Source organism: Aplidium turbinatum, chromosome 5, assembly GCF_918807975.1.
Source record: "Aplidium turbinatum chromosome 5, kaAplTurb1.1, whole genome shotgun sequence".
In the NCBI taxonomy this organism is placed as follows: Eukaryota; Metazoa; Chordata; class Ascidiacea; order Aplousobranchia; family Polyclinidae; genus Aplidium; species Aplidium turbinatum.
The window spans coordinates 37,273,086-37,293,347 of NC_137476.1; the positions used below are offsets into that span (position 1 = coordinate 37,273,086).

General features: G+C 36.8%; 1 protein-coding gene across 5 annotated transcripts in view; it reads right to left on the reverse strand.

Moving 5' to 3' along the window:
* LOC145771276 (uncharacterized) overlaps nt 1-20,262 on the reverse strand; it is a 51,374-nt gene that overhangs the window by 25,778 nt on the left and 5,334 nt on the right. For 4 of the 5 annotated variants that reach the window (XM_082583014.1, XM_082583016.1, XM_082583015.1 and 1 more), the window contains exons 1-2: nt 2,349-2,616; nt 422-500 (exon numbers count right to left, since the gene is read on the reverse strand). In XM_082583014.1, the coding sequence (XP_082439140.1) occupies nt 422-489 (68 nt within the window). In that variant the 5' untranslated portion in view covers nt 490-500; nt 2,349-2,616. Of the gene's footprint in view, nt 1-421; nt 501-2,348; nt 2,617-16,278; nt 16,390-16,543; nt 16,652-17,803; nt 17,912-19,031; nt 19,126-20,262 lie in introns of those variants that run through there. The other variant, XM_082583013.1, reaches the window with a different exon arrangement.

Here is a 20,262-nt window from a genome sequence, read left to right on the forward strand (position 1 = left end):
TGCGTATTGATAAAACAGAGTTTTTTAAACTACTGTATTCAAAATGCTAAAAAATCTAAAAACCGCCAAAAATATACCAAATTGGGAAACTCAAAATAGCCTGCCAAGCGCATTGAAACACAATGCGCTAAATTTCTTCACTGTGGCGTTAAAAGCCCCAATCTGGCAATACTGTTTGAGCCCCATCTTGGGCGGCAGCGTTTAGCTTCCAATCCAGATGCTATTATAGCGAAGTCCACGGTTGTAGCCATCACAATACTTGTTCTTCGACAAATTACGCTGTCATTTAACCTTTGGGCAAAAACCGGCTTTGACTTGATTAAATTACTTAATTTCAAACTTTTTCCTCTCGATTGAATCGCTTTCCAGTAAATTGTCATTTGAAACATTCTTGCAGTATTTAGTAACTTGTTGAACTTACCACCCGGCCCTTGCGGGAACAATGAAGAAAGCAACTAGAAGCATCAGAATAGGAACAATTTTGTCCATACCGAAGATTTCTGTAAAAGTACGTTGTTAAAGCGTCTTAAAGTTGCATAGCCTGTATGGTGTAACTTATGGAAAAACGTGTGGAAAACACCTGAGCGAAAAGCAATCTTCGGAAGCGCGTGAGAATTAATTTCTACAAACTGTCGTTTTCATATCACTTTCTAATTCGTTTTCGTTTTAATTTCCTGAACAGCTGCTTTGTTGTTGCCGTTCTTCGTTTCTTACAACTTACAATGTGTGTGCTTTGGCGTTGTTTTTCACACAGGGGGGACCTATAAAACCTACTACCAGTTTTAAACATTCTCCCACATAAGGGGGTCTGGGGGGCGAAGCCCTCAGAAGCTCACAATACTACGGCAGCTTCAGCCCCCCCTAGAGAAAAATAGTTCCCGCGCCACTGAGGCTACTAGACACACGTCTTAGTAGCTCGCTTCCAACTGAACTGAATAGAGAATAATTTTGATAGTAGGCTACAGAACAAAGGTACATTTTCAACGGAATAATCTAATAAAAATAGGCCACCACGAGGTAATTTCTACTTCAATGAAAAGTTACTTCAATTTATATTTTCTGAAGTGATAACAGCCCAGATGGTAGTTTGTGATAAGGAACTCTCGTAAAGTCAAACAAAATAGTTGATCAGTGCGACCAGCGTGATCAGCTGAATAATGGAAAATGGAAGAGTAATTTAAAACATTAACAACACATAAATGCACAGGGCCGGATTTATCTGATGGGGGGCCCGGGGCACTTTTAGATCTGGGGGACCCGTGCAAAAAAATTTTTTGCGCCGTAGGCGCGAAAAGCCACCTCAACGTCCACAGTACCATTAATCCAGCACTACACAGCATTTTGCACAGACTTTAAAGGCTAAAAGGAAAAAAATAACACAAAATCACATTTTTTCCACGTAGGGGGGCCCTTCAAAAGTCGGTGGGCCCGGGGCACCTTCACCTTGTATGGTGTAACTTATGGTAGACTAAACTAACGTAGTGATATGATTAGCTTAGTATAAAATGACGTCACTTCACTGATTTTGGTAGCTTCGTTTATTTTTCTGATTGTTTCGTTTAGGCTGCAAAAATTTGCATATTTTGGTTACATACGATTTTGTGTTGTACTCGGAGAGACGCTAATGTGGACGGATCTTACAAATGAATGAATTGTTGCGCTTGGCTGAGATCTCAAATGGAGAGATACAGCTAAAGGAACCCACGAAAGCCGTCTTACTATTGTTATTTATTCGTACTAAACAAAAATGTTCACATTCAAACTAAAATAAAATACACAAAAATAAAAGACGGAATCAATGTCAATGCTTAGTTAAAAAGAAGTTATTTTACTTTAATCCGTTTTTGAAAAAAATGTTTTATTCTTAAAAATATGTTTTTAAAATGTTTATTGGATTTTCACAGACTTTTTAAAGCTTGTTGGCGAACCTACAAAGGGATTTACAGAACCTGGTGTGAGAACCTCTAGTTTTAGGCAATGAGTAGAAGTTATAACTTCGCAAAGGCGTACATTATGAATGGGTCATGTTCGTTTCTACAGTGATTGTATGACGACCATATTATTAATGGCCGTTCTCATAACGACCTGACCAATATAGTTGCGTAGTAGATGAAGCTCGTATCAACGGCAACTATTTGTTTGCCGACACATTTTTCCTCGGTCGAATGCCGATAGGTGGGCTATGCTGCAGCCCACACATTATAGTTGAAAATATATATATTCTATTCAATATTCAATTTACTTTTTCTTTGTTGGAAACTAACAGCAATGATAAAGTTACACATAGTGAACGGGAACAAAACCAACAAAAAGAAAAGGTGGTAAAACCACAAAAGTTTAAAACGTACATGCGATGCAGGTTGAAAGGTTACATAGATGAAGGTAAATTAAGCACGACCACCTTGTTGAAGAACAAGTGTCAAAGTGCTTTTCTCTCCTGAAGATCCACTTCTGTCCTCACAAACGGTGTATTAGATATATCCAGTCGTTTTTATTCTCTTGCAATTAAATACAAAATAGACTTAGGCTACTTTTTAAGTTAAACTTTTCACTTGCCTTTGAACTTCTACACGTATTTAAACTTTAACAGGATCTTGGTTAACTTTAGTTTGTCAATCCTCATAGTCCACTGAATGAAAAAAGAACGTGCTTTAAGGTTTAAGCCACTGCTTGGCCTTGCCACCTTGGTAAAGCACCTCTACTTATCTAGGGGATTCCCCAAGGTTGTTTACTGAGACTCTCAAGACTTTTTGAATTAACCTTCGAAACAAATCGACCATCCAGTCAATGCTTTCTTGCATTAAATCAACGTCCATATTGTACTAACATTTTAAAGACGTTTTCGCTTTTGAAGTCTAGTATTACAAAATTTAATTTAGCCTAATTTTAATTTGCGTTCAAAAGTCTCGGCTGATACAATGTCTGCAGTCTGCTCATAGAAAGACTGTAAAAGTTGCTGCAGACAAAGTCACTAGATTTCTAGCAACTTTAGAGCAACATTCACAATTTTCATTTTTTGAAAGCAACCTTTGTTGTCTGGGACTTCATAAGTTGTTTAACTACTGTAGTTAATTTGGATTTGTTATTTTATTTAAATCTGTGAGACGTTGGCATTCAATATAAACAACTTTATCCTCACCGTTTAGTCAAACCAAATATAAACGTTTTAAATCAATTAAATAAAGTACTTTGCGAGAAAGGTTCTTGTAGAATTTATCGAAATTTTTTTTGTGGAACTTTTTTATGCGTGTGAAAACTCTTTTGAAGAATTATACCTAACTAAAATAATGTTTGGCAACACTGCATGTCATGTCTGTTGGTTTTTGACAGCAATACGCGTAAGTAAGCCATAGAATTTTCTACTTGAATGTGGCTGTGCCTAAGATATTTTAACGAAAACCTTTCATGTTTTTAGAAAAAATTGGCTTGAAATCTGTTTGTACCAACGCGCAGTGTTTTATTGGCAGCTACGCATGCAACTTTGAAAAGATTCCAGATGCTGGGCAATCAATGGGATTATTAGGCTGCAGCAGCAACACCGATGGATTGCTGTTGGCATTTGGGCCAGTTTGGCACCCGCGTTGTTGAACTGCATACCTTCGCAAACCAACCAGCAAACGTCGCTGAAGCATACGTCATAGTTGTCGCACGACGTCTTGTGATCGACTTCTGAAAGCCACGTAGTTTTAAACGGACCAATGATATCGTTGAACGTGTTCTTTGTCAACCGTGACGTGAGGTTGATGGCTCAATAACAAAACTAAAGTTTCCCCAACGGGGAAGTTTTGCATAAACCCCACTGGGTTTCTGGAGTCCCTTCAAAGTCACTGGAGCGTGAATCTTTACAAAGTTCTTGCACAATTTGAAATATTTGCATGAGTCCAATGTAATTTTGCGGCAACAGTGTAGAACGAGTTTTCAGTCAGCAAAAAAAATGATTGTTAGTCCTTTATTATGTGAATTCAACGCCTGCATACATTTATTCAATGTAGGAAACGACTGGTTTGCTAATTTAGACAGTAAATCTACCGTTTTTTGAATTAATTCCAGACGTTAAATTAAAAAACACGAAGAGCTAATTTATTTTGCTGTATCAGCAGCACTGCATTCTGGCCATATCACTGGGCCAATGGGCCATGCGTTTTCCATCGCTATTCTTGTTTTGTGCTGTATGCTCGACTGACTACCACAAGGTAAATGTGTTTTGTTTGTTTGATCTGCTTACCAAATGCAGGTGGTGCAAATATAACAGATGAAATGTAAACGTAAAAAAAGAAAAAAAAGTAGAATCAATAATTTTTATATCGTTTTGTTTCAAGTGTTCTACTAACCACCAAAAGTATGAACATGTCTGGAGCTGCGTTATATATTTTTGTCTGGTCCCTCAGCCTGATGCTGCAAGCCCCAAATTTACCCTAGAAGATTGCATCACCACATTACCTACCGAACAGTAAATAATAGGCTACAATGTTTTTTTACATTTTTAGACGTAACACCACCTTTTGTCTAAACCTATTGTTCATTCGTTCCTTTCAATACCATTTCAACATTGAGAAAGAAACTTTGAAGTTGATTTAGACGTCCCACAAAACGAAAGTATTAGACTTACATTTGTGAACACGTTGAAGGGTTGGTGCTTTTTGTTTGGCAATCCAGTGACAACATATAGCGCAGCGTGCAAAAGAATGAGCAATCTTTGAAGAACATGATGCAGTGTATAATTGTGTAGCCTCCGCACTCGATATTTTATATTGCTTCCTGGCTGCTACAGTAGCTCATCATCATCATCATGTTATTTTTTGTTAAATTTGACCATCACAGCAAAAATAAATATCACATGCCATTACATAGCAGGGATTTTGGAAAAATGTTGAAGCGACAAAACGCAAATGTTAAAGTGTGCTAGAAAGAGAAATGATTTACTAAATACAAGGAATTTGGCACGGTCGCAACACTTTGAGACATTTGAAAAAATTAAACAAATATAAAATAAAAGAACCACAAGTTGGTGTCTATAGGCCTGAAAATAATAATAAACAATTACTACGTTGGTGGGCCGTGGTGTGCTTTTAAGTTATGAAGAATTTTCGCATTAGAATTTTTTTTCGCATCGAAGTGAAAACGAATTGAAAAAACGCCCATTTGATAATAATAACTAGAAAGCCATATTGTGTAAGATTAACCTACCATACTCAGCTTGCATTGACGATAATGTTTTAGTTTTCCGCAACTAGTTTACTCTTTTGAATAGATTTTATATTGAAAACAAAAAAATGTGATATAGCACTCGACGTTGTGTTTAATGTTTTACGTAGACGACGTAGTTCGCTTACTATCAATACAATCATAAACTAATGAATCACGCGTATTGACGGTACGTTCAGTGGTGTATGTAGGATTTTGTTTCTGAGGGAGGGGAGGGTTTGATATTATTTGACATTTTTTTTATCAAGAGTAGCTTAATGGTACTTTGTAGTCTGACCAAGGTTTAAGGTAGCCGAAGTTGTCTGTTGGTGAAATATAAACTCTCACGATCTTTGCCTTTGTCACTGTACTTTTGGATTGAATTATTAGATAAGTGAATATGAAAGTAAACGGATAAGTAAAAACTGCAATAGTTCGATTAACAGGCAGTGTCCTAACGCTAAAGTATAAATCAAACCTCTTTGTGAAAGTTTAAATATCGAGTACAATTTATTACAGTACTTTAAGCAAGAATTACCGCACTTTGAACATGTAGGCTATAACAAAAAAGAAGGCCTACCCTACAAGGCTTTGTGAACACCATCTCGCCCCCTCTCTCTTCGCAATTTATTAGAGGGCCTTCACTTTTTAGTAAAGGTGTCTAAAATGTTTTTCAAACCATAGGACCATAGGTTGTGAATTTGAATCAAAAACATCAGACTGATTCCACAAACTGTTGCGACTCCATTTTTGACTACATAGCAATGCAAATGGCTATAAAGTTTAACTAAAATGACATTATCATTTTCAGACAATGGTAGCCCATTGATGAGAGCAACCCCTTCCCTTTTCTTGCCAATCTGGTCGATTGTGTATTATTTATACCAGTTTGTTGTTCTACATTCCACAAAAACTAAAAACTAAGGAAACGAAGGACGCAGTGTTTGTCTTGAAAAAGAAAGGACCCGAGGGTTGAATGCAGAACAGACCACTTCAATAATGTAGTTACAAAAATGGCGATGTGGAGTTTCCTTCCGTATGCAAGCCTCTTCCCGCACTCCTAAAATGTTTTTTATTAAATAATCATCTCAAATGCAAAGTATACGTTGGATAATAACTGTCAACGTTTCTGGATACTGTTATTGAAAGTTTGCGTCGTTTCACGGGCAATTAATTTTGGACAAGTCTTTGCTTTCAACCGTTGAAACACATTTTCCAAGAAAGCAAGAGCGAACTATTATTTCTGCTTTTAACTCCAACAAAATAGCATAGATTTACTCGTTTTGCTGATTTGAAATAGTCATTCCAAAAGATGATCAACAATACAAAACCGATGGATGCAACGTAAGTTAAAAAAAGGCGAGTTTTTGTAGCAGTGTTGTCACGTTTTTTATTCAAAAATGCAGAAAAACGCTGCACCAACTAAACATGAATATGGGTGGGCGCTAAACAAAAATGTGTACCCAATAATCAGGGTTTTTGAAGTGGTAAATAGGGCCTTGCGTGATTTAAGCTATAAATATCGAACTTCTGTAGCAATATTTAGAACATTTTTTGTTTGAAATAGTAAAAAAAAGATTGAAAAACTGAAATGAGTGGAACCCTAAACAGCCGTGCCCCCTCCAGTGGAGAGAGAGAGGTATACGGGAGGTTAATAGAGCTCTGTTACCCAAGACCACTCTTGGACAATAGCATGATTGCACTACAAAAACACAACGACGCTAAAATATCAACACATTTTGAAGAAGGGGAGCATGGCCTAATTCCCTCCCCCTGCGTACATCATTGTATTGCACATCGATGGATTGCTGTTGGCATTTGCACCAGTTTTGCACCAGTGTTGTCGAACTGCATACCTTCGCAAACCAACCAGCAAACGTCGCTGAAGTACGTCATAGTTGTCGCACGACGTCTTGTGACGTCTTGTACAAAGATAAATTTCGCAGACAGCAAAGCAAATCAGTCCTGTATTACATTAATTCAACCTCTGCAGACATTTATTCAACGTAAGAAACGACGGTTTTGCTGACCCAGACAACATATCAACGTGTTTTACATTGTTTTATTGTCTGCAGAGGTTGAATTGATATAACAAAGAACTAATTTGTTTTGCTGTCTGGATACTGGATACTGGCCATTAGGGTTATGACTAAATTTTTTTTTTAGGAAATCGAAAACGCCTGCTATGGGAAACGATGAACTTTTTTATGTGTACCAAGAATGTGAAATTTTTTTTGAAAAATTTTCAAAAACCTCCCCCACCAATTGATATTTCTGACGTCACCTAAGTACATTTTTCTCCTTTTTTATTCCTCATACATTGTTTAAACTTATTACAGACTCCTTACCACACTAAAAAGGTGGCCCACAGTATGGTGCAGATTTTGAAAAAAAATTGTCGAAAAAAGTCAAGGAGGTCCAGAGATTTTACCCTTTTTGTCATTATTTTTCGCAACAGCGCCTCTAGCGGAAAATTTTTAATTAGTGTAACTTCAAGAATTCTTAAGCAATTTCGACAAATTTTTTTGTCAGATGGTTTATTTGTGATACTGGGTGACTTGGTAGTTTGTTAGTTGTTACATTTTTACCACTAGATGGCAGTAATTTGTTTTTTTAGTGCAAAACTTGCAAAATCCTCAAATCGACTGTATGATTCCCAAATTTATCGTATATTTCCATGTTCTTTTGCAATGTTTCGATATAATCAGTAAAAATTACTCCACTTATTTTCCTAGTGTACTACACACGACTCACAATCAGTTACTTAGTAATATGAATGGCAAATTGTATTATTGTGACAAAATCATTTAGATGCAGTACAGGTGCACAAAGTAGTAATACACACAATACTTTGTCCTTAACAGCTTCACAATTTGTTGCATGCAACAAATTTCACACTCAAATATTTTTCTTTGGTGCACTTCTTATGGAGTTCTTCCATCAGCTTAACAGCTCTTTCAGCAATCATATTCAAGCGAAGGATGTCGAGAACAGAGCAATCCTGGTTCCAATGTGTTTTCAAGCATTTCAGTGCACCGTCACACTTAACATAAAACATATTTGTTAAAGCCTAATTTACTGTTGGTATTGGTAGTCCGGTATAACCTTGAACTATTTCATAAACATTGTTTTGGCTATTCAAGAGTACAAATTTAATGAGGATGATGCTTTTATGATATAAATAGTACCGGTACCATAAAGTTACTTCAAAATATCACGGTTAAACACTAGTTTTAGTTACTTTGATTCCTTCAACAGCCAATAACAATTTTGAGTATATTCCTCCTCTGAGTATCTTTGGTCAGAAAACCATTGCTCTTGCCATCCATTAGCAATAAAGTGACATGGGATTTCTAATTTTCCTCTCCATTGCGGGATCAAGAAGTATGCAATTAAACTATAAATTGCTCGTGAATTCCATCTAGCATTGTGCAAAGAAGGTAGTTTTCTCCATTTTATTTGAGGAAAAACATGATGCAACTGTAAAATTATGAATTTTAAATTGATTTATTAGAAGATGTACCTTTAGTAATCTTACAGCACAGCATGTTCAAATTTTAGCTCACCTTATAAAATTGAAAAGAACGACACAGCTCATATAAGAATTTGAAGTCATCGCTCCAACCAGGATTTTCATTGATGTTGATACAAACTTCTCCACTGTAATATCTCTGCAATTCTTCATATCCTTCGGAGATATCATCAATAAACTTGTAACTCAGAGTTGGTTTGGTGGAATGTTTGCTGACAAAGAAATCCAAGACATGCTTCAGAATTCTGTCCAGTCTATGGTGTTGACAACCAATAAACTATAAAACCAACCAATAAACAAATATATTGTGGTCAATCCAATCCCATCTCAACCATTTTTGTTTGTAATTTCCCTGTACCATTTAGTCGACCAGTATTCACAGCGGTTGTGTCACAAATAATCATTTTGATACTGGACCAGGCTTCATATTCATTCAAAATTCGTTCCAATTCATTATAAATATCTTGAGCAGATCCACTTTTGCACTTTAGTATTCCAAGTTTGACCTCATTTGTTTCTCTTTGGAGGCAAACCACCTGAAACTCCTCCCCAGACACTCCTCCTGTCACTTTCGGAATCGCCATCTTTGCTGGACAATTCAGCTATTGTTGAAGCAGGAGGAATTTGTAACTTTAGCCTTTTTGAAGGGTGTATTGCAGAGAGTGGGGAAGGTTTCAGAGTGGTGTTTCATGTTGGAAGTTAGATTGGTCGGCTGTGTTTATCCTTTTGCTTTTGTTCCCTGGATTCCGTTCCATATGCTGATATGCTTGCTGCATTGCCTCGCCTTCGCGCCTACATTAAAGGCTCAACCAGACGTGGAAGACCATGTGTCCTGATCACCCCTCAACACCATAGTGCCCAGTGGTGTTGTCGTCACTCTAGCAGCTACGTATGAACAGGCGTTTCAATAACGCGTTGCGTCCTCTACAAATCTAAGCATTATAAAAATACTTAATTCATGCAGTGCTGAAGTATAACAGTGTTCAATTCCTGTCACAATTTATTTCTTTTTCAGATCCATAGCCTAGCTGGTTACCAGTGGCTTGCTGTGATATCAACACTTGTGGTACAAACTCTACTTTATGCATGCGAGAAGCTGGAATATAAGACGATGTCAAAAACGACATTCCCTGAGTTTTAGTATTAATTTTAAGCTAGTAGCCCTAGGTTAACACGTTTAGCCTACATTCAATTTTATTTAGATTATTTATGATTATAACTTTGCCTTTTTGTTGTGATACTCTCTGTAAGATTTAATTAGATTTTGATTGTTAATTTTGATGCCTTTTATTTGTCTTTTTTCAAAATACAGTACTAACGAAGACGCCTTTACTGCTGCAAAACGTAGCCTACATAACTTTTATTTATTACCAAACATCACTGCCATTATTTGCTGATCTTTTTCTAATGATTGCCAATCTAAAATCAAATTTAGTCAAGATGGTTGATGGATCAACCTTGACAACGGGACTAACATTGACTTGTAAACAAAATTTAAACGTAAACGAACAAAATTATCGTATCTGACTAGGAAGAAAGATTTGTGCACAAGCTCTGCTGCAATAGAGATTCTTTAGGGGAATTTTGTAAATATCCGTAGCAATTTACGCTGAATAAAATGTAAGAGGCTACAATAATAATGTAGCAGCAAAATAGCTGGAACGCCTGGTTAATCTAATCAAAAACTAAACGAGCACACCACTCAAGAGCATGCGGTTGTGTCTTGGCAAAGACACTTGATGGCAAGCCAAAATAAGGGGAGCAGCTGACTCGAAGACTATATGTCACTTCGCTGCTTCCTGTCGTCTGTTGTATCGCATGTGTGATCGCAGTGTAGCCTACTGTATGTTATCGCAATGGGCACAAATAAAAACCTGATTATTATTATATCATCATTAAACACTTAAACAGCCCAAAAAAGGTATCAAAAAGAAGTTTTTTTTCTTCTGATTCTAAAACATTTTGGCAGGTTGAAATGAAAGCTACACTCTATGAAATGAAACGCCTGACAAAACAGCTGACTGAAAATCGTGTTATCTATAATTATAACCCAGCCAGTAAATCAACCACTTTCAACAATGATTCGACGTCTGCAGACGTTAATTAAATGTAAAAAGGACCAATTTTGCTGACTGGGAAAGAATGTGATAAACTAGAGTTTTTTCCAACCAGAAAATCAATCTGCAAACGTTGAATCAATGTAAAAAAATGATTTGCTGGCTTGAATCGCTACAGCTACTTTATGTTTTCATGATTTGTCATAAGAGATAGATCATGGACTTCTTAATAGTAGGATCTGGACAGGAAACAGTGCGATAAGCGCAACTACTGAAGACAAAACAAAGGCCAGTCACATCGTATTGCGTGAAAGCGCAAGACGATTTGACTGGAAGCTCATTATACTTGAAAGTTATTTATCAATTTGCCATGTAAAATTTGTTCCGCACTTTGCCTGCTCACGTTTATTTTCATGCATCTTGTCTTCGAATCGAACCCAGTGCTACTGCTAATGTAAAAATTATCTTCCTCTTAAATCTTAAACTTGTTAAACCATAAGCATACGAAGCCGAGCAACTATATTTAACATATTCAGGTTTATTACATTTACAGAAACACAAAACTACGCAACAGATTAAATATCGAACGTTTTCGACATCACAAGATGTCCTCTTCAGGAATAACTTAACGCACCTTGCCTTTCTACCACATCATGTGATCTGTTTCAACACCTTTTGATACAGTTACCTTTGATTCTCGCAGAGCCTATATCGTTGAGTTTGAGCTAATGAGGTAGTCAGAAGTACTGTGCAGTTTTTTTTTTTTTTTGCTTTTTATAGTTATAACAAACCATTGTATTTTATTCAGACATAGTTAAATTGTATATAAGTTATTCCTGAAGAGGACATCTTATGATGTCGAAAGCGTTTGATATTTAATTTGTTGAGTAGTTTTGTGTTTCTGTAAATGTAATAAACTTGAATATGTTAAATATAGTTACTCGGCTTCGTATGCCTATGGTTCAACAAGACAAACTCTCTACCGAAGCTTTATAAATCTTAAACTATATTGCAAACATCTGTATGCCAAATTTATTGAATTATTTATAAGCTTACAGTTACCATTAACATAACATTGTACAATTTGACTTGCCTGAGAATCTAACCCAATTCACTAAATTTGAAACCGGCAGCACGATAATCCACAGAGCGCCATCTTACTTTTCTTATATTAAATTATTTCTATCGCATACGAATATTTGACCCTGCATTTCAACTTAGTGTGCAATAAACCTTTGGCCTCTGTTTGGTCACATTAGAAAATCGGTTTCCAGTCCAGATCCTACTATTAATAAGTCCACGGATAGATACTACGTCTACAATGCTATGCAGCCATGACCACCCGCGTAGAACCATTAGAGCAATCATCACAATAACCTCAAAACCGCTTGATATAGCCTGGTATGAATATGAAAAATAATGCATTTATTGCAGGAAAAAATAATTTGTTTCAAAGTATTTTTATGAATGTTCACAAATCATCAAAATTAAAATTCGAACGAACAAAATCAGACATAAAATGACTAAATGTCAACAAAATTCGCGTTTTTAGAGCTTTTTTGCAACATATGTTTTCAGAATACACAAACTAAGCATTTATTTCGAAAACAAATCATTACAATATGAAATAAAAGCATTTGACTATGTGCAATTGTGCAATGTGCATGTCAATTTTCTCAAATGTGCAGTATTTGCGGCTGAGTTGTAACACAAATTTAGTTGCTACATTTCGGGTTCTTTATTTTTGATTAAATATTGCAGACCATTTTTAAAAGTGACGTAATGATGCCTGCATTTTCATCACATCAATAAAAAGTAGCCTGCCAGCTGTTTAATTTTTGAACAATAAAACTTTATTTCGGAAAATTTAACTACAAATCTTCGCAACGACAAATAAAACAAAAGAAATAATTCGTTTGACAAACGATAGGTTATCAAGAAACTGAACAGCATAAGATGGCAAAGCTGATCATTTTCCTAAAAAACAGTTGTAATGGTTGCTCAGGTTAAGTTCAGTTTAGTTTTATTTCTGACCATATCAACGAACAACAATATAATTATGCCAAACATAGCAGATGTCTAGAAAAAGGTAGAAACGACAAAACGCGAAGGTTATGACGTGCATGATACCAAAACAGGACAATCAGTTTAAAATAAGGCGCGGTCGCAACACCTTAGTTGTGAAATTTAGAAAAACAAATAGAAAAAAAAGAGCAAGTAAATTTTTCAAAATTTGTATAAAAAAAACAAACAAACAGTTTCCAAGCCTTAAACCAATAAGCTTTCATATGAATCAAAGTTATAATCTCAAGATCATGCTTTGCAAGATGCATGTCTATCTACTTCTACAATATTTTTATTGAAAGATGCAAAGAAATGCTTGCATAATCAACGCAAGATAGCCTAAGCACAGATAGGTTGCAATTGCCTAAATAGGCTACACAACAGAGCCATCAGGTCAAGAAAGCTTTGAATGATCATTGCAATGTTGTTACTTATTCACCATAGTATTAGAAATACTGTATTACAGTGGTTTTCAATTTTTTGTCTTGGCGGACCCTTTAACCTGAAAGCAATTGCGGACCCTTAAAAAACTTTATCTGAAATTTGGTATATTGCTTTTCCTAACGGAAACAAACGTTTCAAAAGTTATGAAATAAACATAGAATTTTACGACCTTGACAAAGAACTTTTTCTTTTTTTTTTATCTGTAATTAATAGACTATGTTATTTTGTTGTAATTGGGGTGACTTTTTGGAGTTATGAAGTCTAAGAACTTCATAAAACTAAGTGCTAATAGACTGCTGACTAACGTTTGTATTTCAGACATAGGCTACCAAGGGTGACGAGATATAGATCAAAGAAACACAGCAGAAAAAAATGGTTACTTATAGATTAAGTTTAATTGCTGTAGCCTAATTACCATCTTGAAACTCCTTTACATCGTTTTTTACTAGACTGAAATTTGAAGAGTGTAAAGCATTAATGGAGAGTGTAGTTTCTAAAGCGAGTAAGCCACATTTTGTTCAATTGGAGTTGGTTGGAACTTAACTTGGGAATTTTGGACTTTGGAATTTTAAAATTACACTCTTCGTTTCTAAATTAGGTACTAGCCTACAGTAGGTCAGTGACCGACTGATTTCGCCTTAGGCTTGCTGCTGGTAGATCTGAGATCAATTCTAGTTCGGTTCGAACCGAATACTTTAATAACGGTACCGATTGTGTTCTTTCTTGCATTACACAGTGAGAATGAGTCGGGTAATAATGTGATAACATCGTAAACCTGATTTAAAATTAAAAATGAGCCTTGTCGCTAAAACACCTTAGATGTTATAGAGCGACTATAAATAGAACCATAACATTGCAATTATTATTCTAAATTAAGCATTGATCAATAAATCTGCTGTACCAAAAGAATTAACTTGAACATACATCATCATCATCATTATGTTTCTTCCTCGTATTGAGGGTTGGATACAATGCGCCATTGTTCTCGACCATGAGCTGTTCGTACTGCATTTTCATAACTTAATTTTGTCCAACATACACAGCCTTATAAAAAGCTTTATCTCTATTATTATTTGCTTTTTTTTATTCGGGAAACCGAACTTTTGTGCGACGCCCTTTGAATTTTTACTAGGCCGTCACGTCGAATAGTTTGAAAATCACTGTAATACTGTACTATAGTGTGCACAAATAAAGCACGACAGATTTTAAAATGTCATAAATTATCAATCGTAATAAAAATTTGAAGACTTCCACAGACTCCCTGAAAACGCTTTGCAGACCCCCGGTTGAGAACCGCTGCTGTAGCCTATTACTGTTGGGATCGCCCTCAGTTTCCATTAAAACTCATTTGTCACATGTCGTTGTGTGAGCTTCAGGGGCCAAGAGATTATCCTTTTACCACTCCAGATTCACGATGTTCCTGGACTACGCTGGAAATCTACGAGAGAGTAGCAGTCTTTTGTTTCATCATCCATGACACTTAGTTAGTCCCACGTGCTACTGTGGGCTATATACAGCAGTGCAAAACTTAAATAAAAGCCAGGTAGCATTTGTAGTAGGTTTATAGCACATAATAGTCGAAGTTAGTCTGACTAAGCAAGTGTGTTAGCGAAATTTTTATGTACAGCGATAAGGTGCAGTTTTAGAAAGACACCAAAAACCTTTCAGTGTTTTCATAATGAAACTGTTCCTGTTCTACACATTGTGGTAGTGATTGCTTCTTGAGTGGCAGCAACAGAAGCACATCCCCAAGAGAATGCACAAAAAAAGGAGAATCCCTCCTACTATCAAGCAAATCGCCCAAGTTGCTAAGGCTGGTTTGGGGTTGTGTGAAGGAATATTCGGTTTGAACCCAGGGAAAGTAACCGTATCTTCTGGCAATGAATCATAATCAACATGTTGCTCTGCAATACATACGTATACACTTTTGACTTAAATCCATTTAAAAAAAAAAAACCCATAAACTTTGGATCAAGTAGATTGTTTCTTGTACACTCCTTAACAAAGTCACTCATAATGATAAACTAAACGTCAACAATTATTATAGTCATCGTTTTTAACATTTTGTAGTGGCTTAGAGTTCGTATAGTCACCAAAATCATGCAAGAAATCTTGTGCATAGAAATCTAGAAAACAATCTCATTCTATGTTGGGTTTGATTAATTTTTGTCACGTTTTCAAACAAAATTCCTTTGTTCAAGTATTGATTAAATTACTTTTAAAAACCACAGACATACACAACCAAGAAAAAACACGGCATTTAACATAATCCATTAAAATTGAACATAAACTATAAGCTACAAACGTTTTCGGCCATACACACGTTAGCCCTTATCAAGTAACAAAAAAATAACTGCTTATCATATCTACAATGAAAATGAATAACTGATCTAAACACTGAATTGAAAAGCGAAATGCAAAATGAAACGGCAGAGCATAGGAGAAAGGCACATCACATGGCGTTTAAATTACACGAGGCAAAAACGCATCAAGAAAAGACGTTGAGTAAATAAGAAAAGCCTGAGGCAAACAACTGTGTATTGAGGCGAGGATTGTACGATTTTATTAGCAAAGCCTCGTGGATTTTAGTGTCGAATTCGGTGGAACAAGGATGTTTTGTTAGTTGACCATGACAAAGCCTTGATATGGTTTTCAAGTCATGTACTTGACTGACAAAGCCTTGATAGGTTATTTCTGATAGTTTCGTATACTTGCAGTTGCTTTTGACGCAGGTCCGGTCACCAAGATTGGCAGAGTCAAGTTTTCCGATTGTTGAAGTGTTGTTGCTGGGGAGTTATTCCATTCACTAGATACCATTGAATGGGAGAGCAGTCCTTCAAAATGTGTTGTTCAAGCGCACACCCCAAGAACCGAACCAGAACAGTGATCTTTTGTCGGGCGCTTAGCCTATCCACTGAGCTAACGGCCAGATTGAGTATTGTTAGAAGACTTAATAGTTTTGTTGAAACAATCTAATTTAGTTGACCAGAAACTTACTGACACAACGCCCGTCCTTCATTTCAAAGCCAGGATAACAACTGCACTTGAAAGATCCGACAGTGTTGGTGCATGATTGATCGCAAGGTCCGGTCAGACATTCATTAATATCTGAATTAAAAAAAATTGTCAAGATTTAAAAAAAATGAGATCGTTGAAGCTTAATTCATCGCTTTTGTTTCAAAACTGTTTTATTTTTATTGCTATTATTTCAATGTATACTTTGAAAACTTTAAAAAGTTAAGGCTCAAACATTTTTGTTTACCCGTTTTACATCCTTCCTCTGATCCACGATACCCATCTTTGCATTTACATAGATTTGGACCAATGCAGGTACCTCGGCGGCCACAATCATGCGCTCCGGTGCAAGCATCTGGTCGAGCATATGTTGTTTTAGTTTCTAGAAATGGTTCACTTAAAAGGAACAGGTGGTCCCATACTTGATCCAAGCGTCGGGAAATGAGAAGATGAGGTTCTCATTATGCTAAGCTTTCGGCACTAAGGAGAGTAGGGTGGCCAGTTTCTTTCTTTTGGCCGTCTTTACTTCAGCAATTACGCCCACACAATTTATTACACCCTGGGTGGAGGTGAGCGATGTTTTTCAACAACCAGCATAAGCCGGGAGTCGAACCAGGATTGCATGATTGCAAAAATAACGCCCTGTCTGTTGCACCATCCTACCGATGTTAAATTGAAAACGGCTGTTGCAATAGATAGTCACATTAATGTAACAATTTTATTAAGAGCTTGCTAAGGCATAAAGATGTAAAGATATGAAGAAAGCACTAGAGGCTGCTGAGATGTGGTTTCTCAGAAGGATGTTGAGGATATCTTGGACTGAAAAGAAGAGTAATGACGAATTTATGAAATTGGCAAATGCAGAAAGGAGATTAATAACAAAAGTTAGAAGGCGTCAGATGCAATTTGTAGGTCATATTCACAATTGCGGATGATACAGGGAAAAAGAAGCAGAGGTCGACAAAACTTATTTAAACAGCTTGAATCGATGGGCCACAAACACAACAGTTAAAACGAACGATTTTATACGAATGGCAAATGACAGAGAAGTTTGGAAGACCATGATCGCCAACGTCTGTATCAGATCAGGCGCATAATCATCATCAAGACATAAACCAATCATAATCTGCGTTTAAGTGATTACCGTCCAAGTGTGATCCTTCAGCCAGAGAATCGATCGGTGCTTTGAACGCTGTTTGGTAATTACAGAAAAAAAAGAGTTATGACAGAAGTGGGAATCAAACCCACGTCATCGAAATGTATTCCCCAGCACTTTCTAAACACGATGGCTATGGCGGAATAATCACTTAATTTACTTTCTATTACAACTGTTTGCGTTTTTTCGCTGTTCTACCTCTGACTTCCATTTACGTAGTGACGTCACAGACAACGCAGCTTCTGATTGGCTCATGCTTTACAGGCGCTTACAAAAGTTGTTATATTAAAGTGGCTACAGTGCCAATAAACAATTTGCAAAGTGCAACAAAATATAAAAAAATAATCTCACAATCTCGACATCCATCATATTTTCCAGTATATCCTGTATGGCAGCTACACCTTCCAGGTTCAACACATGAGCCGCGATCCCCACAAGCTTTCCATCCATCACAAACAGCTTCAAAATAGATTAATGTAAAACAAAAACATGCTAAAAGTCTTAAAAAAAGTCGAAAGTGGTTCTATAATCTAATATTTCTGAGTGAGGAAAGAAAATTGTGTTCAGAGGATTTTATCTGGCAGTTTAAATTCTTACAAGTTTTGATTTCAACTTTAAATAAAATGTTTTAGTCTGTTTACATGTAGTGCTCAGGACATATTTCTACTATTTTTATGTCTTGCCTTTTTTGTTTCCAACTCGTGCCTGAACAGGTGTGACAGTAACACAGATTAATAAAGTCAAAGCATTTTTTATTTTTATTTTAACGAGAAGTCCAGTTGCAAAGTGCAGGATAGAAAACTTTTCTATAATTGTTTCATATTGATGGATTACTGTGAAAGTAAAGCTGTTTGCCACTTATTTATACATTCTGCTAATAATTACAAATTTCTTGTTGATCGTAGTTTTCACTTAAGGTAAAAGTCATAAAATCCTGCACTCGTCCGCCCGATATCCCAGTTGGTTAGCGCGTGGCTTCGTGAACAAAGAAGTTTCAAGATCAAGCGGCGCTGGTTCAACTCTCGGGGTGGGCACGTGAGCAACACATTCAAAAGATTGCTCTCCATTCAGCGGCACTTAGTGAATGGAATAATTCCAGTGCAACAACCCTATCGGAAACTTCACTCTGGCAATCTCCGTAACCGGCCTTGCTTCAAAAGTCTTTACAAGTATGCGAAACTATCATGATAACCGAAAAAAGGCTTTGTCAGTCCGAGGATAAAGATCCAAAACCAAGCCAACAAGCCAATCTCAGCCATCCACATAGCGAGATGTTAGACGCAGTGGATGACTTACTGTAGGCTTCTGTATAGTGTATGTTTGCATCACTGCTTGAGTGATTGTAGCAGTGGAGTGATTGTGTTTTCATAAAATACTTTTTGGGTTATTGGGTTATTATGGTTTATTGTCCGAAAAGAGTCTCTTGAATCTGCTCAAAAAGTCGCCGGGTATTGATTGGCAAGCAACCTGAGCTCAAAATCCCATATATCTCTTTACTTGTCATCGGGTTTGCGTTTAGGTTTACTTTAAAATACCTTACTTCAGTGAGTAAGCTCTTCTTACTTTCACTGACACTTACGTTTATCGCAATCGACGTCATATTCTTCGTATCGTTCGTAACCGTGACAACAAGGGTAGTAAGCGTGCCATCCTCGAAAATTCCAAGCGTTCCACTAAAATAAACATAAACGTTTATGAATAATATTCTTTTAACTGCATCGTATTGCAAAGCTACGCTGCTACGGCATATAGTTTACACCCACAGTTACAAGACACTTTTTAGAAGTGGCTGATCATCGTTCAGATTACGCTATTTTGAGCCAGATCCCTGACTTCTGTAGGCTATTCAACGCAATAGCTGAAGAACTTAATTCCACCCAGAAGAGTATTACACAAGTTGCTTGGTCATTCTAGTACAATCATGGGTCATGCACAAACGTGGCAATGCAGTGCTTCCTGCTTGCTAGGCCCATCTGACGTGCTGTTGGAAGCATCCGACTTGTCTGTTTGTAGGAGGACTCCAAGTCTCCAGTCTGCACGTGCAAGCTGCTCCACAACTTTGATCTTGCTTGTTGTGCAGCCTTCGTGTTAAGTTGCAAGATGGTGGGGCATCAATCCTTATTGTCTTCACATTTCATTGCTTTTTGCTCTTGCGTCCTCCGAATGCAAGCTTGGATTAAATAGGTGTTGTTTTGCATGCACTGCTGCACAATGGTTTTTGTGAGCACCATCATAAGTTTGTCGTTTAGCTAGTCATCCACACAAGTCTAAATAAAATCTTTCTAGAGCTGAAATTCTACTCCGACCCTTTCTCGAAGTCTTATTTGTAAATGGGCTACCTCAACATTTCAAAAAAAGATCTCAAAAATCAAGAGGAAGAGCTTTAGTGGCAGCAATTCATCAGCTTCGCTAGCTACCGGAAGAACCAAGCTGCCTATCGTCTGATACTCTCTGTTACTTCTCCTTCGAAACCTTCAAGATCTCATCTACGCTCATATCAACCAAATAATTGATCCAATGTTCTCGAAGGAAGAAGATCGTTTCCGAGCGGAAAATTCATCTTGGGTGAAGTTACTAACAAACAAAAAGTATGGCAAATTGCTTATTGCAAATCTAAAAGTTAAGGCCTGCGCTGTATTCATTAATTCACATACGATACCGCAAAGCACCGTGGTCTTACTTGGAAGCTGTTTTACCGGTTTCCAAACTAGAACCTGGTCAATATATTATCACGGAGTTTTTCAGCAACAGAAGCTTCACCCTTAGTAAGACAACACACAGCGAAGCAAAATGAGACCTTTGATAAGTGG